At 39.5% G+C, this 26,764-nt stretch overlaps 2 protein-coding genes across 3 annotated transcripts in view; one reads left to right on the forward strand and one right to left on the reverse strand.

Moving 5' to 3' along the window:
• Positions 1-719: 719 nt before the first annotated feature.
• MED1 (mediator complex subunit 1) lies at positions 720-25,821 on the reverse strand. Of its 2 annotated transcripts, XM_030294709.2 has the most exons (17): positions 25,595-25,821; positions 23,051-23,157; positions 20,839-20,917; positions 17,355-17,409; positions 17,119-17,251; positions 16,374-16,402; positions 13,867-13,938; positions 13,179-13,253; positions 12,659-12,732; positions 12,207-12,296; positions 10,474-10,585; positions 9,473-9,597; positions 9,093-9,211; positions 7,659-7,860; positions 6,023-6,118; positions 5,799-5,904; positions 720-4,230 (listed from the first exon to the last, which is right to left on the reverse strand). In XM_030294709.2, exons 1-17 carry the CDS (start codon positions 25,617-25,619, stop codon positions 978-980), a joined length of 4,752 nt encoding a protein of 1,583 aa, XP_030150569.1. In that variant the 5' UTR covers positions 25,620-25,821; the 3' UTR covers positions 720-977. The 2 variants fall into 2 exon arrangements, with proteins under 2 accessions (XP_030150569.1, XP_032447120.1); XM_032591229.1 differs by lacking the exon at positions 17,119-17,251.
• CDK12 (cyclin dependent kinase 12) overlaps positions 19,880-26,764 on the forward strand; it is a 91,697-nt gene continuing 84,812 nt past the window's right edge. The window contains exons 1-2 of the mRNA XM_030294713.2: positions 19,880-19,890; positions 20,362-20,366. The gene's annotated coding sequence lies outside the window, so the exon portion shown is untranslated. The remainder of the gene's footprint in view (positions 19,891-20,361; positions 20,367-26,764) is intronic.

Consider the following 26,764-nt stretch of genomic DNA (forward strand, 5'->3'; position numbering starts at 1 on the left):
TGGTTTTCATGCCACTGGGTCAGGGAGGCTGTACCACATTAAACCTTACTACATCTGAAAACATGTTTATATCCCAAAAAACCAGCCCAGCCTTTTTAAAAGAAAAACAAGACTATAAATCAATACCTCCACAGCGAGGTAATTCTTAATATTCCTATGATGTCTGAACCCTATGATAAATCTCCTAAAACAAAAATACCATTTTGGTTTTTTCTACTTAACTCCAAAGGTGGGCTCTAATCTGCATGGGCTTGATGGTACAGTACCAGCACAAGCTACAGGCTCCCTACCACCAAATAAGCCTTGCTTTTCCACCTCCCCTCACTTTGAACCCTGAACCTTATAGAATTAGAAACACTGTATAAAGACAAACAGATAAAGGATTAAAATATTATGAATAAATAGCTAAAATTATCTTCCCTCCCCCAATCACTCCTAAGAAACAGACACCAAACATTACTTAAGTGTCCAAAATGACCAAAGTCCTTCATTTGCCCATGCCTCAAATGGACAACTACCCAAACAAAGTGAACAACCTTCATGCAAATGCATCAAGGAATGTATTGCTTTTTCATTTGCTGCCCAGCCCTTCAAATACATGCACTAAAATGAGTTAAAACATGGCCTAAAAATGGAAAAAGGGGAAAAAAAATATATATGAATATTTCCCACAAAACTGTTTCCCACCCTTCCCTCTCCTTATGCCCCACCCACCCCCTCCCTTTCATAAGCAAGTATTTTAACTTTTTTTTTCCTTTTATCTGGCAAAAGAAAAAGTGATTCTTGGTAACCAGAATCAAACCCTATGGTCTCTTTAGTTGGGTCTGGCTATGACTTTCTAAATTCACCCAGCTCGGTGTCAAAACCATGCCATTTAAGATTCTTAAACACAAAATCAGACCTGCCTAACTCACCCCTTATGGTGGTTTGCCTATAAACTTAGTTTTTCTCTGGCCACTTTTGTCTTAAAAAGGTTCCTAATTGCCAATCAGGGCCACATCCATAAGATCGTCATCTTCCTCCCCAATCATAAAGTCAGGGCTGAGCCTTGAGGGCCTGTCTGTAGATAAAATTGTGTTACTTGTCATAGACAAGGACTGGTCTGAAGAGATGGGTGATTTAGACCAACTCTCTGGCTTGAGACTATGAGATTTTTTCTTGTCTCGGTCTTTGTCCCGGTCCCGGTCTCGATCTTTGTCTTTTACTTTCTTCTTTTCTTTTTTGTGCTTCTTATGCTTTTCTGTGCTGTATTCTGGAAGTGGTCGGATACCATCATCTGAGCTGGGACTGTTCTGATAAGATTTCTCCGCTATGGAGGAGCCTGACTCACTTTCACTGTCCAGATTCTGGGGAGTATATGCTGGTGACTTACTATGGCTAGGAGAGCCACGCTCATGCTTTGGAGTGGAACCACTGATGAGTGGAGAGCCATAGTTTTTGGAAGAGGCCATCTGAGGCCTGAGCCCCTCTCCACTACTTTCCCCAGGTTTCTGCAAAGTCACTTTGGCTTTAATGCTGGGGGAACCCCCATCATGCTTGCTGATGATAATTTTTGCCACACCTGTGCTCCCCACATTTTTTGACTCTGAGGTCTTCTTAGACGAATCCACTGAGCCCCCCGAGGTGGAAACCTTGGATTTTTCTTTATCACTTTTCTCACGCTTACCCTGGAACTCTCCTCCTGACATGTTATGTTTGGAGGACATAGGATGGCTAGAAGAATTTGTGCTCACCCCCATCTGGCCATCCATTGGGTCTTCACCTCCAGGGCCACTGGTGACAACCCCATGCTTCAGTTTATCTATGACAGCTGTTAAGGACGGCTTCTTATTTCTGCTGGGGGATTTCCCTTTGGAACTCCCATGCTGGTTCTGAGAGGAGGACATGGAAGAGCCACTTGAAGAAAAGGAAGAGGAAGATGCTGTACAAGAATTAGATGATGGGGGAGTTTTCTGAGACAATGAGCCTGAGGATCCTAACCCTGAAGATGACTTCATGCCAGTGCCTGAACTAGTTCCAGACAAATGAGAACCACCAGAACCTGAACTGATGGGGGACTTGGCTTTAGAAGATGGGGGAGTCCCAGGGACAGGCTTCATTGGAGAGGCAAGCTTATCAGAGCCTCCAGGTGGCCTTGAATGAGAAGGGGATATGTTTGGTTTACTTAAAGAGGGATTCATAAGTGAAGATGGCTTCCCTTGAGGTTTCATTTTAGTGCTGCTGGAGCCACTGCTCAGTCCATGCTTGGTAATGGGAGAGGAGCCTGGCTTCCCCCCAGACTGGGATGAATTTTTAGACTGGCTAGATCCAGTAGACCCTTGGCTAGAATATACACTGCTACTTAACTTGGAACTTGAAGAACCTTCTGATTTACTGCTTTTCATCTTGCCTGAGTTGGAAGCAGAAGATGAGGAAGAAGAGGAGGAAGAATGGCTATGGTGGCTTTTACTGCCTGAGGAAGACACAGAGCCACTGCTGGTATACTGACTATGGGAGGAGGGCTTGCCCACCATCACGGTGCCTTTAGGAATCTGAATAGTGATCTTGGGAATAGGTGGTGTGGCAACACCTGGGGGAGTCTGCGATCTTCCTGAACTGCCTGGAGATTTGGATCCACCTGTACTGGTAGGTGGGGTGAAAGGTCGGTTAGAAGAACTGTGAGATGGAGACTTTCCCTCAGTGTCTGCCTTCTTTCGCTTTGGAGGCTTATCTTTGCTTTTACCATCGTTAGAAGGGGTCCGGCTGCGCTTCCCTGGTTTGCTATCTAATCCTGGCCCTGACAGACTACTATTACTGCTGCCATTGCCTTCCTTTACTCGCTTTTGAGTCTTTTCTTTCCCTAAGTCCCCAGTAGTCAATAAAGGACTCTGGCTACCACTGTGATGCTCCATGAGATCTGTAGGACCCAAAGCCTTACCAGCCACTGCTATAATACTGAAATCAACTGTGTCAGCTTGGCTATTGCCTTTAAACTTAGTCTCCCCATTATCACCTCCAAGCATTGGCACCCCCAAAGTATTTAGTGCCTGAGATGCAAATCCTTTGAAGTCATCATTATCTCCGCTTTGGCTACTTTCGTCAAAATATTCTTCTCCAAAACCACTTTGGCTCTGGCTGTTCAACAAATCAGGATTAAAATCTACTCCATCAGGAAAAAAATGATTGGTAGGAGAGTCACTACTGGGGCTTCCAGCAGCATCTGCAATTAGGTCAGCTGGATCTGTGTATGGATTTTCATTATTATTGGTTTGAAAGACATCAGGGTCAAAGAGGGCACTCTGAGAATGCCCAGAGCTTGAAGAATCTCGAACAGGGGTGCCAATGGGTGGGCAATCGTCACTAGTGCTGGGAAGCTTAGAGGCTTCTTCCGCAATGTCTGAAAGGATATCAGTTACATCTGGGCCAATGCTGTCTGAACTGGATAGCCGGACCATCCTTTGAATACTGGGCTGGGGGTGAGGTACTGGTTGTGGGTAAGTTGTTGGGGGAGTACTGCACTGGCTTGGAGCTGGAGTGATGTGTGGTGTATCCAGCGTGTCTGCTGTCATGTTGACATCAAAGATAGGGTTCTGTGAGTCAACATCCATTGAAAATAGCTCCCTCTGAAAGTCATCTTCAGTCTGGTGCTTGGGTTTGTCAGGTGGTAATCTTGATGACTTCTTCTTCTTTGTCTTGTTGCTTCCCGGGCATATTTCCATCCGGGGTGAGCCGGAAGAAGAGTTCTGCCTTTCTAAAGGGCTGCTTCCATAAAGGGTTGAGAAATCCTGGGCAGGATTATCTTTAAGAAGGTTCATGAGCATCGGGTGGTTCTTGGTGTTGCCGGCCATCGAAGAGACAGGTGGCGGCGTGTGATGAGGAGGGGTCGGACTCGAGCCAATGGTAGACCCCCCGTTCCCTGTGATTTGCAACAAACTGGTAAGAATTGGGTTCTGAGACACCTTGCTGAAGTCCTCCCCATGGCCCACCGACTCATGCCGATCTTTGATGCTCATGCTCATATTAAACAAGGTGGTAATGGGACCCCCCGGAAAGGTGTTGGTTGGTGTAGTGGTACCACTCATTGGGTTGTTGCCTGTGGTCATGCCATACCCTGGGCTGCTAGCCGGGGGCAGGTTCTTTTTCACCATGTCTTCAACTGTCTCTGCAATGAGGGACAGTGCTGGGGTGTCGGCCTGAATGGTTTCAGCTTTCCTCCGAATAGCCCTCATCGTCACAGGGATGGACATACATCTGTAAGAAAAGATGGAAAAAACAAAGTTACCAATGTACTAGCTGCTGAATGAAAACAATTTTTATTTGGGAGAACAGGCTTTAATTCTGCCTGAGTTTCAGACATGCCATCAAAAGTTTGCATTAAGCAATTTTCAGGTAAGGCAAGTAACCCAAAAGGCAGAAGTAGTTCTATAAAATGCCAGAGCTTTGGGGCGCCTGGGTGGCGCAGTCGGTTAAGCGTCCGACTTCAGCCAGGTCACGATCTCGCGGTCCGTGAGTTCGAGCCCCGCGTCAGGCTCTGGGCTGATGGCTCAGAGCCTGGAGCCTGTTTCCGATTCTGTGTCTCCCTCTCTCTCTGCCCCTCCCCCGTTCATGCTCTGTCTCTCTCTGTCCCAAAAATAAATAAATGTTGAAAAAAAAAAAAAAATGCCAGAGCTTTGAGCAAATTCATTCTAAAAAGAATCTGGGGGCGCCTGGGTGGCTCAGTCGGTGAGGCATCCAACTCTTGATTTCAGCTCAGGTCATGACCTCACAGTTCATGAGACTGAGCCCCACAATGGGCTCTGCACTGACTGCACATAGCCTGCTTAAGATTTTCTCTCTCTGCCCCTCCCCCGCTCGCACGCACACCCTTTCTCAAAAAAATAAACTTGATAAAATAAGAACCTGTATTAGTAAGCAATCTCAACTTCTTCTGAAGCACTAACAAAAACCAACCAACCATAAACAGAGTCCAAATTAGATATCATACTGAACTAAAAGAAAACTGATAATGAACTTGGTAAGAAAATGCCCTCCTTTTGGAGCTTCACATGTGACTAATGAGATTGCTATTTATCTTAATGAACCACTAGAAAAATTTCTTGACCCATCAAGTTCTAAGCTTTAATGGCTTAGATCATCCCAACACTATACTGTGAAAAATGCTATTATTGGTATAAAATCTTGTTTATTTTAAAGTAGTTTTTATCTTACAGATAAATTTATAAACATATTTTTGAAAACACTTTGCTCCAGAACATTGTAACAACCTTTCTTAAAAGACCAGATAGTAATGTTTTAGGCTTTTGAAGATCATATGGTTTCTGTCCAGCTGTTCTGCCATCTGAACTTAAAAGGCACCACAGACAATACGTAAATGAACAGACATGGCTGCGTTCCAATAAGATTTACTTACAAAATAGGCCACAAGTACCTACTCCAGAAAAATTTCAAAATTACATACTAATGTTTCTGGGAAGCTGACTGCCTTAAGTATCTTCCCACATGCCACCATTTAACATATTACATATGTTAAAAAGTGAAACAAAAGGTAAGTGAAAAAAGAATCTACATCTTATTTCAGCTCTCCCCCTCCTAAAAGAACCCTAACACTGGGCCTAAAGTTACCTACCTTACTTCCTATTACTCTCATAATATTTAAAACACCAAAGCTCACATTGCTTTTGAATCCTAAAGCAGAGGAAGGTGAATTCAAAGCAGTGACTATATGCTCTCCTCCTAAATTTCCAGTTCAATCTAATACTGAAAACAGCACTCCTTATACTCCTCTTAATGGGACTCTGAAGGAAAAGGGCCAGTGCTACCTTTGAACAACTTTGGCAATGAAGTCATCTGTGCAGATGAGTGCATCTGACAGCCCCTTGTACAGTTTACAGCTCACATGTGTTGAGTCCTGTACATCCATAACCACTGAAAGACAAAATACATAGGAGGTATTTGAGAGAGACTCAGCTTCTGATTTTTCAAAAAGAAGATAAAGGGACCAAACCACTGCCCTAAGAGAAGTGCTAGCCCCCTCACAACTCACCACACACCAGGGAGTCATTCACAGGGTGCTGAAAAGATACGCTGAAACGGGACTCTGAGAGGGGACACACTTCAAATTGGAGGAGCCCAGGAGAATCTAAAAAGCAAAGAAAAGGATCATAAAATAATCAACCAAATATTAGACACAAGTAAATACTAATCCCTAAGTATACAGAAATTCTGTCTCCTTAGAAACTAAATCCCACACATTTTTTAACACACAAAACTTACTACATCATTCAGAGGTGATAGAAGGAATCAGATTCCAAGGACTATGCCAGCTTATGTTATAAATACTCCAAAACAAGCAACTAAACTTCCATTTTCTAAAATGAAAGCCATTTGATCCCTAAATTACTGGAGACCTTGACAGATATAAACACCTTGCCTTGAAAGTGAATTCTGAAAAGAAACTGGCCAAGAAGAGTTTTTCATTCTTTGTGATAAGCAGATATCCAGAACCACTATAATAAACCCTGCTATCAGTGTTTGCAGATGTTAGCTATGCAACCCATAGTTTGGTAAGCAGGGATCTAGGGGCTATCATGTAAAATGATACAGTTATGCCAAATACACGTATGTAACTATCATCATAGGTTCTTAAGCCAAACATGCTGGCAGCCCAGAGATAAGGATCATGTACTTTCTTGGAAAAAAGCATATGCATCTCTGCAGGACTAACTTTGTAACTATCTTACAAAAACTAATATCCAGATGTCCTGAAACCATCTGGAGAATTCTCCCAGGATTCAAATACATGACATAGAAGGGTCATAAGCACACTTGCATGTGGTCAGTGCCATTACTCTAAAATTTCTCATTTTAAACTAGTTCTTATTCTCAAAAATGCTATCTCCTGATTTAACTTCCCTGTTTCTTTTTGCCTACCACTTGCACTGATACATTTCTATTTGTGAAGTGCTTTACAACTAAGGTAAAAAATTAACTGTGGTTAACTAGAGCAGCCAAAATTCTTTTCAGGGATAGCAGGATGCAGTTTTCTAATAGCAAACTGCATTTGAAAAATATCAGCATTCAGAATCCTGGGAGAAAAAGCAAAGGGCACAGATCTTACCCCCTTTTAAGCTTAAGTTCCCCAAAGAATGGGGAGATGAAATATACTCAGGCAGGACTAAAAGCTGGGAAGCATTGTCCTAAACAACCTTGATTTAGATATCAAGAAATCGTCTCTGGGATGCCTGGCAGCACATGCGACTCTTGATGTCAGGGTGGTGAATTAAAGCCCCATATGGAGTGTAGAGATTACTTTAAAAAAAGGGGTGGGGAGGAAGAAGTCATCTCTTCCTACAGTGTCCCAAGTTCTACCTTACATATCTGCTATAAGATTCAGGTTCGTAGGTACCCAATTATATCACCGTATGCAGAGAAAGAATAAATTCATTACAAACAACTAGTGGTTTCCAAATGCCAATTTATTGATGAGTTCTATCATAACTATTTGTGGAGCTTAAACTAGATTCCCAGCTCCTACCACTGAGGTTCTATATCAATTTACTTGGGAACGGAAACCAGTTTTAAAAGTTCTACAGGGAATATAATAGGCCACCAATTTAGAGAACCACAAGAGTAATCAAGTTTCCATTTGCCAGTAACTATATCAAAAGGAAAAGTAGTACCTTCTTTCAGAATAGTTCTTTTGACACAACTTCCTATTAGGGTGTTATAGGCCACTTGATGTCTGATCAGATTTAGGATCAGAGGAACTCGGCCAGGGTGCTGAAAGGTGATTTTGCTAACTAAGGTTCCCTGTAGACTTCTGCCATCTGGAAGAGGAGCATCCTTGTTGAGGAAATAGCAGTGCTGCTGACCTGGAAGAGCCTGGGCAAAAAGAACAAAAGAAATGAATGCTATTTATTCACCCATCATGCTTCAACCACAGAAGCATGTGGGGGGGGGGGCAACCCACTTCTCAAAAATCAGCCGCAATTCCTTAGTGAATAATAAAACTCCACAGTGAATTATTTGGTCAGCTGATGTTATCAATTACTTGGCTGAAAAGACCTCTTTTTTGTAAATGTTCTGCTAGTGATTTCCTAACCTAGCTAAAAAAAATTACCTCAGAAATCTGTTTTAAAAAGGTTCCTGAATTCTAAGTGCAAAATCTATATTTTAAATAAAACACCTTATATAATTTAATGCAGTCAGAATTTGGGAACTACTACTTTAGTCTAGACTATCATCAAACATTCAAATAAATTCAAGTCCAGATGAGGTTTTGGAACCTTCCTTAATTTATTCATTCCAGGACTTTCTTTGCATGTACTTGAAGGATCTTTTCAGGTCATGACACTTGAAAGAATTAAACATTAAGAATTGTTGGGGCGCCTGGGTGGCGCAGTCGGTTAAGCATCCGACTTCAGCCAGGTCACGATCTCATGGTCCGTGAGTTCGAGCCCCGCGTCGGGCTCTGGGCTGATGGCTCAGAGCCTGGAGCCTGTTTCTGATTCTGTGTCTCCCTCTCTCTCTGCCCCTCCCCCGTTCATGCTCTGTCTCTCTCTGTCCCAAAAAAAATAAATAAACGTTGAAAAAAAAAAAATTAAAAAAAAAAAAAAAAAAAAGAATTGTTAACATCTGGGGTGCCTGGGTGGCTCAGTTGGTTAAGTGACTGACTTCAGTCTAGGACATGATCTCACGGTTGATGGGTTTGGAGCCCCATATTGGGCTCTGTGCTGACAAGCACAGAGCCTGTTTGGGATTCTCTCTCCCTCTCTGCCCCTCCCCCACTTGCACATACTTGCTGTCTCTCTAAATAAATTAAAAAGAAAAAAAATCTTAACATCTACTTAAAAGCTTGTAAAAGTTCAGGATACCATTATGAGACTTTCATCTGAAATTTTGGCCATGAAATGTACAGTTATATCCTGACTTGGAAGCTCATGCTCTCTTTCTTCAGTATGTTTCAGAAATTTCTGTGATTTCCTGCCTGAATGAGGAACTAGAAAATGGCCCAGTAGTCCAAAAGATATGTTTCTGACCTCAGTATTCCTATGAAGGAAGATTCTGATCCTGGGTTCAAATATAACCTACAACAATCTATAAGCCTTACTTACAGCATAAAATCGCATGTTGTGATTCAAAGGTATGGGGTCAGGGTCCTTTGACAGCTCAAATTGAGTGATTAATTCATAGAGGGGTACATAAGTTGGTTGAGTTTCAAACAATGGAATTCCTGGAAAAACAAGAATATAATGATCACAATAACATCAAAATGGTGACAGCTCTGTTTTCCCTTTGTGACTTCTATTTCATTCATCCATTCATTGAAAAAGTACTTATTAATAAGCATTTACTAATACACAGCACCATGACATTTATACCCATCAGTACTTTTTTGAGACCTGCAAGACTGAAAGAGGTCTAAAATAATCTGAAGTTGAAGTTTGTTTTTTACACTTTTAACAAGTATTACCTCCTGATGCTTAAAACTCACCTGTGCAGTTCTGAAGTTTCTGAACAAATGCTCTAGATACTGGGATTGGCTGGGGAAATTTCAAGAAGAAACAGGCAGGAAGATCAACACTGTTGGCACTGGTGATTAAGGAGAAGGAGGGAGTCCTTCAAAAAAAAAAAAAGGGGGGGGATGGTTGGATTTGACTTGATACGAAAATAAAAAATCTAAACATTTGTTCTTAGACATGTCCGTATCATTTAACAAAAGCCTATCAAAAAAGTTCACTCTTTCAGGGGATGCCTGGGTGGATCAGTCAGGTAACTGTCAGACTTTGGCTCAGGTCATAATCTCACAGTTCATGACTTTGAGCCTTGCATCAGGCTCTCTGCTGACAATGCGGAGCCAGCTTGGGACTCTCTCTCTCTCCTCTCTTTCTCTGTCCTTCCCCTGCTATTCTCTCTCTCTCTCAAAAATAAACAAATATATTTTTTTTAATTTTACTCTTTTGGGGACACCTGCCTCAGTCAGAAGAGCATGCGACTCTTGATCTTGGGGTCGTGAGTTTGAGCCCCACATTGGGTGTAGAGATTAGTTAAAATTAAAAAATAAATAAGATGTTAAAAAAAATAATAGTTCACTCTTTCAGCTTTCTTTCCCCAGTTCCAAAACATCCTATTCATTAACCCTTACGTACTTAATCCAACATCTATCCTGAGACAGGCTCTCTAGTTATTACTCCAATATGACTCCAAAACAATATAAATCCCATGATAACCTAAAAAACTGAAGCAATCATTAAACCAAGGGAATTAGTACAGTTCTCCTCCTTCTCTGTCAGGATAGACAATGTGTTCTATAAGCAGACTTCAGACAGGAACATTCAAATAGATATTGAAAAGAGGAATTAAAAAGAGAAAATAAAAAGCCAATCTCTAGAAAGTTAAGTGAGAGAAGAGCCAAGTGAAAGTATTACTTATTTCATACCAGGCTTGAAGTTGGAAAAAATAAACTTTGCTACCCTGGAAGTATATTTAACTTACCATTTGTTGTCAACTGGATGTGACCCCATAATTAATGGTGCAATTGGAAGTTTATACATAGCAGATGTTCCTTCTATTGTCACTGATGCGTTCATGCCCAATGATCGAGGAACTGAGAATAGGAAAGAAAAGGGGTATTCTCCAAAGTAACACAAATTACAAGGATCTTAACACTTAAAAACAAAAAAACAAACTACCTTCTGCATAATTTGCTAACCCTAATTTGTCAGATAATATAATACCTGTATGACTTAGAAGTTTGAGAAGCTGCCTTCTAACAACCAGTATTTCTGTCAGTAAATAAAACAAAATACAGGAAACCATATACTCCAAAGAAAAAAAATTTAAAAAAAAATTTTTTAATGTTTATTTCTGAGAGAGAGAGAGAGAGCATGAGTGTGCACGCAAGCACGGGGGAGGGGCAGAGAGAGAGGGAGACACAGAATTTGAAGCAGGCTCCAGGTTCTGAGTGGTCAGCATAGAGCCCAATGCAGGGCTCAAATTCATTTACAGAGAGATCATGATCTGAGCTGAAGTCAGATGCTTAATGGACTGAGCCACCCAGGTGTCCCAATTTTTTATTTTTTTTATTTGAGAGAGTGCAAGTGGGGGAGAGGAGTGGGACAGAGGGAGGAGAGGAGAGAGAGAGAAAATTTTAAGCAGGTTCCCACGCTCAGTGCAGAGCCCGACATGGGCCTCAATCCCATCACCCTGGGACCAGGACCTAAGCTGAAATCAAGAGTTGGATGCTCAACCGACTAAGCCACCCAGGAGCCCCTTAAAGGCACATTACCGACATTTACTTATTTTCTCCAACTCCAGAATGCTTTTAAATAGAATTATGAGGGGCGCCTGGGTGGCGCAGTCGGTTAAGCGTCCGACTTCAGCCAGGTCACGATCTCGCGCTCCGTGAGTTCGAGCCCCGCGTCAGGCTCTGGGCTGATGGCTCGGAGCCTGGAGCCTGTTTCCGATGCTGTGTCTCCCTCTCTCTCTGCCCCTCCCCCGTTCATGCTCTGTCTCTCTCTGTCCCAAAAATAAATAAAAAACGTTGAAAAAAAAAAAATTAAAAAAAAAATAAATAAATAGAATTATGATTATAGGATAATCAATGACTAAAGTTATAAGGGAACCAAATGAGGGATTAGGCCATTTCTCATTTTGTTTTAGTATATTAAAAAGCAAATAGAGGGGCACCTGGGTGGCTCAGTCAGTTAAGTGTCTGACTCTTGGTTTTGCCTCAGGTCATGATCTCACATGTTTGTGAGTTGGGAGGTCTGCACTGTCGGTGCAGAGCCTGCTTAGGATTCTCTCCCCGCAGGCACATGCTCTCTCTTTCACTCTCTCTCAAAAAACATGAATAAACTTAAAAAAAACAAAAAACAAAAAAACCCATCCATTATTGTAATTCTTTAGTAAGTTGGCTAATTTTTTCACCTTTAATGTTTAAAGGGGATTATTTCAAGACAAATGGTTTATATCTTTTCATTCATTCACCTACTTGTTCATAAGCACCTATTAAGTTTGTACTATTATGTATGTATGTATGTATGTATATACGTACATATGTATATACTTATGAGCATGTGTGTGTTACAGATGCAAACTGAGAGAAACAGCAAACTTTGGTAGGGATGGCAAACCAGGAAATACACACAGGCTTGGGCGTTCAATTATTTTAAATATTTTTTAAACACTGAACAAAACCTTCAGTTGCTTTACAGTTAAAGCCTTACCATTATTCTCATGCAAAATGATAGGAGATGTAGTCTTATCATCCAGCAGATCAGAAGGAGAGGCATAGTACTTCAAGTTCATTAAATGACCTATGAAAAATAACACTTATCACTATATATTTATCAGGTAAATTAGAAATATAGAAAAACATTCCCATTTCTACAAAACTACATGAGAAAATAGTTTCATAAATAAGAGGATTCATGCTCCAAAGCAACTTATCAAATATAATGGAACCAGAAGTATTAATTCTAGTGCCAACAATTTACTTCACAATTTAAAAATGTAAATGGGGGAGGGCAAGAAGCATTGACACCTTGGAAACCATCTAATAATACACAAGTGACTGCTAATTTTCTCCCTGTGCTTATAATCCCAAAGTGAAATTTAAGTAATGACCCCTTAACTAAAACTAAACAATTTTCTAAATAAGCAACGTAGGATCACATACCCCCACTTCTTGGAGTAAGATAGCCAACACTTCCATGAAGAATCTTATCCAAGGGACCAGCATTGGTTGCTTTCCTGTGAGAAAAATGATCTATGTTTGCTTGTATTTTAGCCCTGAAGGTATTAGTGCACAATGTATTAATGAATTCAGCTGTTAAAAGTCTTACAATACTAATTTAATGACTCTTATAACTGGGCATAGAGCAACTGTATTTCACTTTCGAAGAGATCACTTACAAGTATAAACCAGTATGTAATACAGTGAACAAAAATTATAAGTAGACTATTATTTATAAGACCAGAGGCTAGGTTTGACAAGTCTTCAAATAAAACTGATGGAATACCAACGAACAACTTGGACATACCAATACTCAGAAAATGGAATGTGATCATTTGGGAAGTAAAATGAGATGGACGAGATATATGATAGAGGACCCTAGTAACACCCTAGATGAAAAGCTTTAAGAACAAAGTACCCAGAAGGTACAATTCAACAGAATTGACACCTTAGCCAGTCTTACCAATACATAACTGCCATTTTAGATAGATCCTGTTCTAAGGATTGGAGAGCCAAGTACATTTTAGTCTTCAGTTTGCTAGAAAGTAGATGAAGAGAACAAGAGTTAAAGAGTTGAAAAACATACACACACACACAATTAACATTCCCTTGAAGGCAATTCTATTTGAAAGACCCAAGCTAGTTAACAGAACCCCAGGTAGGTTAAAAATAAAAATGATGAGCAAGTTCAACAACAACTAATTTCTTTTCAGCCTAAAAATCATGTTGGGGCGCCTGGGTGGCTCAGTTGGTCTAGCATTCGACTTTCCTTTAGGTCATGATCTCACAGTTCGTGAGCTGGAGTCCCACATCTGTCAGTACAGAGCCTGCTTGGGATTCTCTCCCCTGCCCCACTCTCTGCCCCTCCCCCACTTGCAGTCTCTTTCTCTCTCTCTCAAAATAAATAAACCTAAAAAAAATCAACATGTTGAAGACATCTCAAAGATTATAATGTCTTTTAGCATTATATCCATTAATGCAGATATTATTTATTTAAAATACCTTCAAAAGATATAAAGTTAGAAGCTATAGGTTGTCAGTAGGAGAAGAAATCACAAATAAGATAGGGCAGAAGACTCGGCAAATTTTTAAGCACAAGTATATTTATACGAATTTTTCCAACAAAAGCAAAAAAATAAAGAAATACTTACTTGTCCCCTGGAAGGTTATAAAGATTAACAAGACCCTTAAGGTGCTTAGAAAATTCATCAAAATTTTTTTCCCTATAAGGAGTTCAGGAAAGAAGGAGGAGAATAAAACACAATTACTACTCAATCTTAATGCAAAGTACCAAAAAATCATGGCTATATAAAACTAATTTTAATAATTTGCTTTACTCTTTTCCCCCCCCAGCCAAAGTTTTCTAGCATCAATCAAAAGTAGCAAAAGAAGGGGCACCTGGGAGGCTCAGTCAGTTAAGCATTCAACTCTTGATTTCAGCTCAGGTCATGATCTCACAGTTTTTGAGTTCGAGCCCTGCATTGGGCAGAGTCTGCTTGGGATTCTGTCTTTCCTTCTCTCTCTGCCCCTTCCCAGCACGCACGCACACACACACGCGTGCTCTCTCTCAAAATAACTAAGGTTAAAAAAGAAAAAAAAAAAGTAGCAAAAAAAAAATGTTTCCCTTTCTCCTTCCCATTTTTCTGGAGAAGGTACTTGTAAGCAGTACAAAAGAGTCAAAAAGACCTAATAGTTCATATATTACAGTAATTTGCTCCTACATAATGAGACTTGATTTAAATAAATCACTTTCTGGGGCGCCCGGGTGGCTCAGTCGGTTGGGTGTCTGACTTCAGCTCTGGTCATGATCTCACAGTTCGTGGGTTCGGGCCCCGCATCGGGCTCCGTGCTGACAGCTCAGAGCCTGGAGCCTGTTTCGGATTCTGTGTCTCCCTCCCTCTCTCTCTGCCCCTCCCTGGCTCACACTCTCTCTCTCAAAAATAAATAAACATTAAAAAATTTAAAAATAATAAATAAATAAATAAATAAATAAATCACTTTCTTTTCCTCTTAATATGTAACTGAGATGATTGAATGTTGTGAGGGAAAAAAAAAACTTTTGATTGGAGGAAATGGAAGTCAAATAAATTTGGAAAATAGAATACTTGCATGCATATGGCAATCTAAGGGTAGAGAGGAAAATGAACACTAGGAGAGAGATGAGAGGCCTGGAGAAAAGGAGATGAGCACTATGGAGGCAAGCCACATATTCGAGAATGTTCCTATGACGAGATCTGCCCCAGAAAAAAGAAAACTACTACCTAGACCCCTTGCTTCCTAGAACCCAATATTCGGGTTTGGATTCTTAGTCAATTAGGCTCTGTGGGCAGACTCAGGAATCCAACACAACTCAACAACTCTAATTCTCTGTATCTTATTTCAAACTTAAAAGAAAAAAAAAAAGTTTCTTGAAAGCTAAATTGCCCTACCAATGTCAGATATTTGGCCAGGCATTTATTGAACAAATATGAGCACTTACTACCCAAAATGCCATGAAGACAGTAAAAAGAAACAAGAACAGCAGCAAAATAAACCCTCTACCTTAAAATTATCACCTATACAAAGTGACTAAAAATTGCACACAAGGGCTAATATTCTTTCTGAAGTTCCCATTTCAAAACATGCTTACAAATTAACTTTAGAACACCACCAGTTAGTTCATAAATTGGTGCAGTCTCCTACTCCAGGATTAGAACCAGAAGTATTGGCTTTCTGGACTATTCTGGTAACACACCTGTTGCTAGACTTATAAAAAGGTTTTTATGTTGCATTGCAATTTTTAAAAGGTGGTTCAAACTTGGTACATTTGGCTAGAAACACATTAAAATGATTACTGCAAAGGCCGACTGTAAAACTTATTTCCTCACTATTAACACCTTAAGACATTTCCACGTAGTATCTGAGAACTTCGCTATATTTAAAACATAAAATTGATGTAATGACTTTTTCAAAATCCCAGAAAGTAAATTTCCACTCAATTTAAAGGGAAAGGATAATCCAGAAGGAAATGCCATTAACTGCTAAGAAACTCTTCAAGCCTAGTGCTTTTCCTATGATGGGAGTTTATCACACATACACCTTAAATGTAAGACAGTTTTTCTCAAAATTAAAGTGAAAATAAGTTCTTTTCATGACATAGACTCAATTCTCTCAAGCCTTCTCTCATTCAATAATTAGTTTCTATTTATTTTTGTTGCACACAGAATTTTTGAGGCTAGATCAGTTTTCAACCAGGAGTGATTTTGCCCACCAGGGAACATTTAACAATATCTAGAGATATTTTTTATTGTCACAGGTCAGGAGATAGATACTACTAGCAACTAGTGGCGGGGGGGGGGGGGGCAAGAATGTGGTTAAACATCCTACATTGCACAAGGCAGTCCCCTATAGCAAAGAATTTTCCAATCCAAACTGTCAATACCGCCAAGGTTGCAAAATCCTGGGATAGACTAAGTTGAGAAACCAAGCTAAGTCCATACTGAAAGTGAACAAACATAGACTGAAAAATCTTGACCTAAGAAAATAAGTATGTTCCTCAGGAGAGTAAATTTTTTCTTTTCTTTTGATAAAGATAATAACTTCTGACCAGCCTCAAGACCCAACTATAAAGAACAGCATTGTCTGCCAGTATCAGGGAACATAAACATCATTTGCTTACCTTAGTTGCTGTACAAGTTCTGGACAGCTCTGAAATTAAACAAATCATGTTAAAACTTTAAACTACTTTAAGGCCTTTGAAGACATCAAAAGTTTTTCTCTTTTATTAATAGCACATGCTTTATAACAACATTAAAACTACAGATGATCCTTATATTAAGATATCAAAAAGCATCTTCTTTCTACTTGGTAAACCATGGGGTTGGGGTGGGAAATTCAAGATCAAAGTATATGAACTAGTTTATAATGGAATCAACTTTCAGTAGTTTGTTTAAAACAGTAGGACCTCTCTTTAATGCCATCCTTGGAGTCCACATTCAACTGTCTTGGTTACACACATTAAACATTCATCTCTATTACAAGATTTTTCAGAGACATTAGTTATGTACAAGATTATCTGTCCTTTTTGATTATTAGCTCTTTGAGGATAAGAACTTTAAGTTATTTATCTCCATATCCCCAGCACCTATTGTTCAATTGCGGCTCATGTTTGTTGATATGAAATGAAAAGGGTTCCTCTAGCGTCTCCACTTGTCAAAGCCTTTGGATGATGTCAGAGATGGACCCATGTTATTCTAAATTCCATTCTAGAGCTATTGATATTACATTACAGCCCATCACATCATCTCTACAGTGGCTCATGAAAAAACCTAAGCCCAAGCTATTTCAAACCCCAACAATTCATTTTAAAATTAATGTCCCTAAGTAAACCCCACAGATTCCAGTGAAATATCAACAGCACATACCACAGGATTCTCCCCATGGTGAGCCACTTTTACATCACAAAGCTGTCCTGCAGGATCTAACTGCACTTCCACATAGAACATATCTGACGTGATGTAACATTCAGTGCCACTGGCACTGAGATGAGAGCCCAGTCTAGCAGGAACAAATCAAAACAAAAATTAATAGAAGACACATAAATAAAGCCACCCAAAGTCAACACTAAGTTAAATACTTCTGCCTAAGATAGACTACTTACCCATTCTGTCTTGCTATAGACTCCAAACGGTCAGTCATTGCTGGTAAAGATGTTACTAGGAAAGGGTAAAAAAAAAAAAGGAAATCACAAAATGCTCCAAATAACTTAAATTTTATTCTTCAAAAACCAAAACATCCTAAGGAGTATATCCATACATTCAAGCCATTACATCCAACAGTTTAAATGCTTAGAATTTCTGTATGTTCATTAGTTAAGACTTAGCTGTGACCTAAATAGTAAGGGTCAAAAAAAAAGACCTATTTGAGGAGCACTTGGCTGACTCAGTTGGTGGAGCGTGCGACTCTTAATTTTGGGGTTGTGATTTTGAGCCCCAGTTGGGCACAGAGCTTACTTTAAAAAGATCTATTTGAGGGGCTCCAGGGTGGCTCAGTCAGTTAAGCATCAACTCTTGGTTTCGGCTCAGGTCATGATCCCACGTTTGTGGGTTCAAGCCCCACGTCAGGCTCTGTGCTGACATCTCAGAGCCTGGAGGCTGCTTCGGATTCTGTGTCTCCCTCTCTCTCTACCCCTCACCCACTCGTGCTCTGTCTCACTCTTTCTCAAAAATAAACATTTAAAAAAAAATTAAAAAGATCTATTTTGGGGGCACCTGTGTGGCTCAGTTCAGTTAAGCCTCTGACTTCAGTTCAGGTCATGATCTCGTAGTTGGTGAGTTCAAGACTCAAGTCAGTTTCTGTGCTGACAGCTCGGGGCCTGGAGTTGGCTTCGGATTCTGTGTCTCCCTCTCTCTCTGCCCCTCCCCTGCTCACACACACACACTCTCTCTCTCTCAACAATGAATAAATGTTAAAAAAAAATTTTTTTAAAAAGATCTATTTGGAGCGCCTGGGTGACTTAGTTTAGCATTCAGCTTCAGTTCAGGTTATGATCTTGCAGCGTGTGGATTCAAGCCCCACATCGGGCTCTGTGCTGACAGCTCAGAGCCTGGAACCTGCTTCGGATTCTGTCTCCCTCTCTTTCTGCCCTTCCCCTGCTCTTGCTCTGTCTCTCTCTCTCAAAAATAAATAAACAAACAAAAAAAAAAGATCTATTTGAAAAAATTATCGGATCTTTTTCCTCTCCCTTTTGCATTACTCATTTGGGACAAGTTATCTTTAACTTCAAAAAGACACATGTATCTGCTAATGCTAGAATAAGGAAGATTAACATCAAAACTAAAACCAACATAAAGAAATATTCAATATTCATAGCACCATTATTCACTACAGCCAAAAGGTGGAAACCCAAATGTCCATTCATGAATGGAGGAATAAAAATGTGGTATACACATGCAAAATATTACTTAGCTTTTTAAAAAAATGTTTATTAATATATTTTGAGAGAGCTGGAATATAGGATCAGAGAAAGAAGGAGAGAGAGAATCCCAAGGAGGTTTTGCACTATCAGTGCAGAGCCTGACCCGGGGCTCATTCCTATGAACTGTAAGATCATGACCTGAGCTGAAATCAAGAGTCGGATGCTTAACTGACTGATCCATTCAGGCACCACTATTTAGCTTTTTTTAACAGAGAGGTAATTCTGATACATGCTACAAAATGGATGAACCTTGAAGACATTATGCTAAGTGAAAAGTCAGTCACATAAGGACAAATACTGTTTCATTCCACTAACATGAGGTATCTAGAGTAGACAAATTCTTACAGAGAGAAACTAGAATGATGGTTACAAGGAGTTGAGGAGAGGGAGAAAGGAGAAATTACTGTTTAATGAACACAGGATTTCAGCTTGGGAAGATGAAAAAGTCCTGAAGATGGACAATGGTAGTGATGGTTATGTAGCAATGTGAATGTACTTAATGCCACTCAACTATAATTTTAAATGGTTCAAATGGTAAATGTTATGTTATGTATATTTTACCACAGTTAAAAAGTTAACAGCCTCTGCCTCTACATACCATAGTATTTCCACAGATTGGGAAGGGCTACCAGTTTCTTAACACTGAGACTCTGCGTTGAGTTGGAAGAAGCAAAAGTGGGATTCTCTACATTTTGATGAACAAGGATTCTTAACCATCAGAAAAGGAAACATTAGAAGGGGCGATGAAGGTTGTAGGCACCTACTCTCAGACTTGAGATGTCAAAGAAAACCCAAGGGGTGGGGGTGGGGGGGAACTATTCAGCTGAATCAAGTTCATTTGTGATGGATCAGAGTAAAATCTGTTTTTTACTTTCATTTCTCCCCCAAAATACACAGAAGTAGTAATTATAATCATAAATATTCAAGCTCATGATTTAAATTTTATTTGCTTTCCTGAAAACACTGTCCATAACAATGTAAAAATCCTTTAGAGTTAAAATGTCCATTTTCTTATTGCTAGTTAATTAGAAGAGAACATCTGAAGCAGAGTGCCTGGATGGCTCAATCAGTTAAGGATCTGACTTCAGTTCAGGTCATGATCTCACGGTTCAAGAATTCAAGTCCCATGTTGGGCTCTGTGTTGACAGCTCAGAGCCTGGAGCCTGCTTTGGATTCTGTGTCTCCCTCTCTCTCTCTGCCCCTCCCCTACTTGTGCTCTGTCTCTTTCACTCTCAAAAATAAATAATAAAACATTATAAAAAGAAACTGGGGGCGCCTAGGTGGCTCAGTCAGTTAAGAGTCTGACTTTGACTCGGGTCATGATCTCACAATTTGTTTGTTCAAGCCTCACATTGGGCTCTGTGCTGACAGCTCAGAGCCTGAAGCCTGCTTTGGATTCTGTGTTTCCCTCTGTCCCTCCCCCGACTTGCATGGTCTCTCTCTCCCAAAAATAAACATTAAAAAAAAAAAGACAGAGAACATGTGAAGAAAAAGAACTTTCCCTTGCTACCTTATAGTTACCCTCCATCAACTATCTTTTGAGTCTCTACCAGTCTCCCAAATAGGATCAAAAATAAATGTTTCAAAAATTCAGGTGAGATCTCATCTTGGGGTGCCTGGGTGGCTCAGTCAGTCGGTTAAGCATCTGACTCCTGATTTCAGCTCACGTCATGATCTCACAGTTCATGAGTTCGAGTCCCACATCTGGCTCTGCACTAACAGTGCAGAGCCTGCTTGAGATTACCTTTCTCCCTCCCTCTCTGCCCCTCCCCTGTTCTCTCTCTCTGAAAAAATTAACTAAAAAAAAAAAAAAATTAAGAGGTGGTCTCAACTCCATAGTGAAAACAAGAACACCACCTAGCAAAGAAAGTTTATCTATCTCAATTTATATTTCTCATGTAAGTATAAAATAGTCTTTATAAAAACTGGGCATTTTAAGAAAGCATTATTTCAGGGGCACTTGGGTGGTTCAGATGGTTGAGCTTCTGCCTTCGGCTCAGGTCATCATCTCCCAGTTTGTGAGTTCAAGCCCCACATTGGGCTCTCTGCTGTCAATGCAGAGCCCACTTGGGATCCTGTCTCCCTCTCTCTGCCCCTCTCCCTCTTGCTCTCTCTCAAAAATAAACATTACAAAAAAAAAAAGCATATTTCAAACATGTTTACAAACCTTTGAGAGCTTTCTGCAATGTCTCCAGACAGCTGACCAAATGTTGGTGCCCTCCAGAACTCATCACAACCCTCTTCTCCTATAATAAGTAGGAAAACATTCAAGATAGAAATTAACCAAGCCAACAGTGTTTCAGGTCAATGGACTTATCCTAGTAGTAATATTTCAGGATAATCCTCAGACTATATGCTATAGGTCTATATACTCTATATTCTCTATATACTCTGATAATCTATAGACTCCTGTTACTCTGTCCATCCTTCCACAGGAGGAAAAGTTCATAAACATGGATACATCCATATCCACATACATGAAGGTAGAAAAAAAGTATGCCCAGATCTTATTTTAGATTAGGAAGAATCAAATACAATAAATGAGATCAGCTTCCTGCAGAAGTAACTACATCCTAAATTTAGTCAGTTAAATAGGGTGGCTCAGGAGATCTGGCAATTCCCAAACCTAACAAGGTGATTTCTGTGTAATCTAAGAAATATAACCAGACCTGAGTAAAATTAGAGTAACTCTAAAAAACAGAACGTGTAGTCCAGAAAAAGGGACTCCCAAAGAACAAAAGACCTGACATAGTTTTTCTAACTCTATCCAAAGAAGAAGTTCCTCTCTGCACAACATTCTATTCTCTAGAAATGTGAACAGCTTTATGATACAAAGATAGTTTTTCAGGCCTTTCCATGTCCTAAATCTCTCTTTGTTCTAAGAAACAAACATCTGATTAATAATCTGGCTTCCCTTGTATCTTGAATAGATAAGGGGTTGCTCTGCACAATGGTAACCAATATTCTGGTAACTGGAAAGATAAACTCTCTGTGGTAGATTAATAAATTGGAATTCTGATTTACATTTAGTCTACTGAGATTTTGTTACTATGTCAGTTGTTGAAAACTCTTCAAAGTCTTAATACACCAACAAAATTAGGTTTCTGAATCTGCAGAGTGAGAAGTAGACAGTAGAAGCTATGGTGCCCAAAAACCAAGACACTGGTACCCCATGAGAGGGTCTTAGTAGCCATCGCGAATTCCTCTATCTCATGATGTCTAATGACAATATCATTTACAGAGCATGTTTCCAACTAGAATATGACTACCTTGTAGTATAAAAATGACAACCTCTGAATCCTCAGACAGGAAAAATAGCCATTCTTCTTTTTAAAACATTAAAATATACATATATATTTTATGTACATAATCCTCAGCCAAAGGATATACATATATTTCTCGAATTTAGTTACATAAATCTTTAAGCAACACCACACTTTAATATCCATTATCTCACTCAATCCTCAAAATAAAACTATGTGGAAAAGCAAACTGGTATTGTGTGCCTCTATTTCCAAATAAGAAAACTGAGACCCAGTAAATAATTTGTTCAAAGTCACATAGCTACTAAGAACTTCAAATATAGGTCTTTTGACAGCAAATTTAGTTCTTTTGCTGGAGCTATACTGATATGATCACATTAAACACTAATAAATCTATTAAACTGAACTTACTATGGACCCAAATTAAGACTTGGTGGGGAGGAGGGGGTACTTTCACTGAAGTATATAACATATATACAGAAAAGTATATGAATCTTAAGTGAAGAGATCCATGAATGAATTACCACAAAGTGAACCCCTGCCGCCCCCCCCCATCATTACCCAGGTCAAATCACAGAAGTAAAGTTTTCCTACATCATTTGACTACCACTGGAATCACATGAATGAACTTTTAATATCCAGTCACTACCCCTTATCTTCTACTTAACTTCCATTTAAGGGCTCCCCATACTGATAAATGACTCAAGAAGTAGTAGTTGACAGAGTGAACAGGTGAAGCTTATTAAGAATTAATCGCAAACTCTACTAGCAGTGTAGATACATGAAAATACTATCACATTAGACTCAAGGAGCTTAATAGCAAGTGAATAACAAAGGTCTCCCTACATCAGTCTATCATATGTGTCTCTCCTAGGTGTATTTCTAAGCACCTTTGCCTGAAGTACCCCAGTGTACTATAGCTCATGATTAACATAATTTTATAAACAGAACTTCTTAGGTAGACTCAAGTTGATGTGCACCATGTACTCAGATGTTTTGTGATAAATAAGACTGAGGACACACTATAATAATTGGTTTGAAAAAGTGTACATGGGGAGCTTAGCTTATTAAGTAATTATCTAAGCACAACACTTTATCCACCACCATAATCCTCACCATGACTTGACGCACAAGCTTAATGGTTTCACTCCAAGGTCTATTTTGGTTAAATTTTGCATGTAGCCGTTCCAAGAGAGAACTCATCTTACTCAGCTTCTCCGACTCTATGATACAAATTAGAAAACATCATTAGAAACTCTTTCAAGACATTTCAATTCTTCTTGCAAAAGAAACCCCCATACCTCATCCTTGGTAAGAACTCAGTTAAAATATTTTTCAATATCATTTACTTCAAAACATACAAATAATTTATTTTTAACGAGACAACACAGAAATTGGGGTCTAAGGAACTCCTTAAAACATAACTGGTTTCTATTCAGTCTTTTAATGAAAACCAAAACAAGAATCACCTCTAATCATGTTTCAGGATCAGGACTACAATTTAGTGACAAAATCATTTCATGATATATGTAGAGCATACATTTGAACATGACCTTACTATGGTTAGTTGGTTTTCAATGTGAAATACAGGCTTTTTAAATTTTTTGATGAAACTCTAATAGATCAATATATATGTATTATCAAGAAAACAGGCTGTATTTGTCATTTTGATTTTTCAAACTAAACCTATATGGATAGGAAATATGTCAACAACTAAAGGATAAATTTCCGGTAGAGGTAAGAGAAAGGTAGAAAAGACCTCGGTTTCTGTCCTGCGAGTGAACAAAGCTCTTATGCTCTCCAACCCCCTTAATTTTTATTACTGAATTATAATTTTCATTATTGAAATTTAGTTGATTTTTATTTTTGAAATGTTATTACATTTATTACTGAATGATAGTTTTTGTTTTATTATTGAAATATAGTTTTTATTTTTATTTTCATTAAATTTTTACTTTTGAAATATAGCTGATCCTTCCTCTAATTCGTGTACTTCTAGTATGAGCAAGGACCTGTATTAGAGACCACTGGCAATACAAAAACTTGCAATATGGAGTGCCTGGGCGGCTCAGTCCGTTAAGCGTCCAACTCTTGATTTCAGCTCAGGTCATGATCTCATGGTTTGTGAGACTGAGTCCCACATCTGGCTCTGTGCTGACAATGGAGCCTGCTTGAGATTCTCTGCCTCTCTCTCATGCGCTCTCAAAAAAAAAAATGAATAAACTTAAAAAACGCACACACGCAATATGTCTGAGATGACATCTGTGAGGGTTTTTAAAAATTATTATTACTGAAATATAATACGAGCAAGGACATGCGCTAGAGACTGCTGGCAATGCAAAACACACAATACGACTAAGATGACATCTGTGAGGGGGTGTACATAGGGGGTGTACATAAGTTAAAGTGGAAATAACCATGACACAGAGCAAAATGAGATATGCTGTTAAAAACAGAAACACATTACTACTCAAATGCAAAAAAGGAAAAGTTCATTATTAGTTGTGGAGATATTACAAAAAAAGTGACAGTTGATGTTGACATTGAAAGATGAATACAATGTCAGCAATCAGAGTTAAGGCAGTGGCATTTTCTAAATCAAGATTCAAACTCCTTCCAATGTCCTCATATCCTGGAAAACTGGTTTGAGAACTGTTTCAGCCAGTTTATATAGTTTTGAACACATTGTTGGCAATTCCCACTTCCAAGATTCACTCATTCAAGCATTATTTTATGTGCTGGAGATACATTAGTGAGCAAACTACATGAAATTCCTGTCTCGAGTTTCCCTTTTACACTCATCAGTCCTCTGCACCAAAGGATATACTTTTCTTCTTCCTCTTCTTTAAAATACACTCTCCACCCCCCTTTTCCTTAAGAAGCCTGATGATAAGTACTTAATACGAATGCTCAAATCAAACGCTCAAATCAAACACGTTCTGGGTCAGGGACTACACAACCATGAGTAAGGCAAGGCCGCTGATCTAACAAAGCTCAAAGTGGAAAAGATGGATAAACACTGATACAGTGATTCTTATTAACAGAACTATATCCAAAATACTAAGGAAGCCGTTAAGAGTGTAAAACTTTATAGATTCTAAGATTCCAACAGAAAAGTTGTTTTTCAGCAGTTGTTAATCTAGCCATTGAAACGATAAATTCAACGCATTTTACAAATATACAATAGTACAAGGTTTGACCACTGTGATATTCTATAGAACTACTGGCTTTTAAAATCTTAAGGTCCTATCATTTCACTCACGCCGAAACATCCTCCAATATTTGACACACAGCTTTATATCATTACAATAATATAATTATATTTTTAAACGTCATTATTCAAACATCCCTTCTAAAACAAGGTGTAAGCAAATTATAGATTCACTCGCCTGGTCTTCCATTAACTCTAGGTTAAAAACGTCCTGAGGCCCAAATGATTGCCCCTAGCTAAGCAGGAAACCTTCACAGAAGTTGGGAGCCCGCATCACCCCAAAGTCAGAGTCCTTCACGGCCAAAGAAGGCACAGTCAGAATCTAAAACTGACACCTATCCCGCCTCCTGGACTCCACGACCTCGGGAGCGTAGGCCCCCCAGCTTCTTCCACAGATTGGCTCCCCAAAGCTGTGTCCCGCCCCCTGCTTTCCCCCTCAAGTCACTCACCCTCGGTTTCCCCCTGAGCCTTCATCCTGACGGTGGGGAGGTCCTGAGTCCTACACAAGAGGATAAGCCCTCCCCCACCACTAACGAGGGAAACAAGTTGGTTCGGGCTTTCGGGACGCAGGGCACCAGCCGTCCCCACTCTTCCCAAGAAGGCTCAGTCTGAAGTCCCCGGCGGCAAGAAGAGAAGGGTGCTCCCGGCCGCCGCCATTTTCCCCACGGAACTTCCCAAATATCGCGAGATTAACCGTGATCCTGCGAGACTAGGAAAAGGGTTGGGCACGAAAATATCGCGAAAAATAGTGAATGTGGTACTTCTCGCGAGAATCACCCAATCAAGCTTTCCCTTAGTTCTCGGTCGTCTCAAGAGTTATTGCTCCTAGGTATGGTGTTTGTTGTTTGGTAGCGCTTGGTTCTGCTTGCAAATGGCAAAGAAGTTCGTAAATTAAAATCCCGGAATCTCTTTACTGAAAGACTGGTTCTTCAAAGAATATTGGTATTGAACATTTTATTAAAGATAATACGCTTTCTTGAGATACTAGATGGAAAAATTATCCTATAAAAATTATATTGGCTCTTTGTAACATGACGTTCCAAGCCGGTCCAATTCACTTAATTCCCATTTCCTAACTTTTTCTCAAATTTAAGAAATATTTCTCACGCAATTCCAATTTTTTTGAAGATCTGGGAGATTTTGAGTTAAAGTAAACTTGTAGAGGTCAGAACATCGGATGCTGTTATATTTAGGGCACCAAGGTGTATCACAATTGGTAGTGTTCCTATTTTGTAATCATAGTAAAAACCGGCAGTTTAGCTTGTACTCGACACAAAGAATGTGTGTCCTATCTCTTCCATAAGTAAATCCTCACAACGAGAAATTTGGAGTAATGCTGAGAAGTTTGTGGCCACTGGAACTGAAGAACTAGGCTAAAATACAATGCATTCGGTGAAAATTCTTAACATAGTTATGGCTTTTTTTTTAATGTTCTTTTTGCAAACACATCTTTGAAGATAACTGCTGTAAAGTTGGAGGTTACGTAGTTCGCTGCAAGGATACTAATGGTGGATTTCTGCTGACTCTTCAGTCTCAGACTGTCCACATTTCAAAAATGCTATTCAAACATCCTTCAAGACCATTCCAGCAGATAACTATAGGCACAGCACTTAAATTTA

This window comes from Lynx canadensis, chromosome E1 (genome assembly GCF_007474595.2).
Source record: "Lynx canadensis isolate LIC74 chromosome E1, mLynCan4.pri.v2, whole genome shotgun sequence".
Taxonomy (NCBI): Eukaryota; Metazoa; Chordata; class Mammalia; order Carnivora; family Felidae; genus Lynx; species Lynx canadensis.

Excerpts from the sequence above, each read along its gene's own strand:
- MED1 (XM_030294709.2), bottom strand. The coding sequence starts at position 25,619 with ATGAAGGCTCAGGGGGAAACCGAGG. Across the intron at positions 23,158-25,594 it reads GGCTCAGGGGGAAACCGAGG|AGTCGGAGAAGCTGAGTAAG; the intron begins GTGAGTGACTTG and ends TTTGTATCATAG. Across the intron at positions 4,231-5,798 it reads ATTGCCAAAGTTGTTCAAAG|ATGTATGTCCATCCCTGTGA; the intron begins GTAGCACTGGCC and ends CTTTTCTTACAG.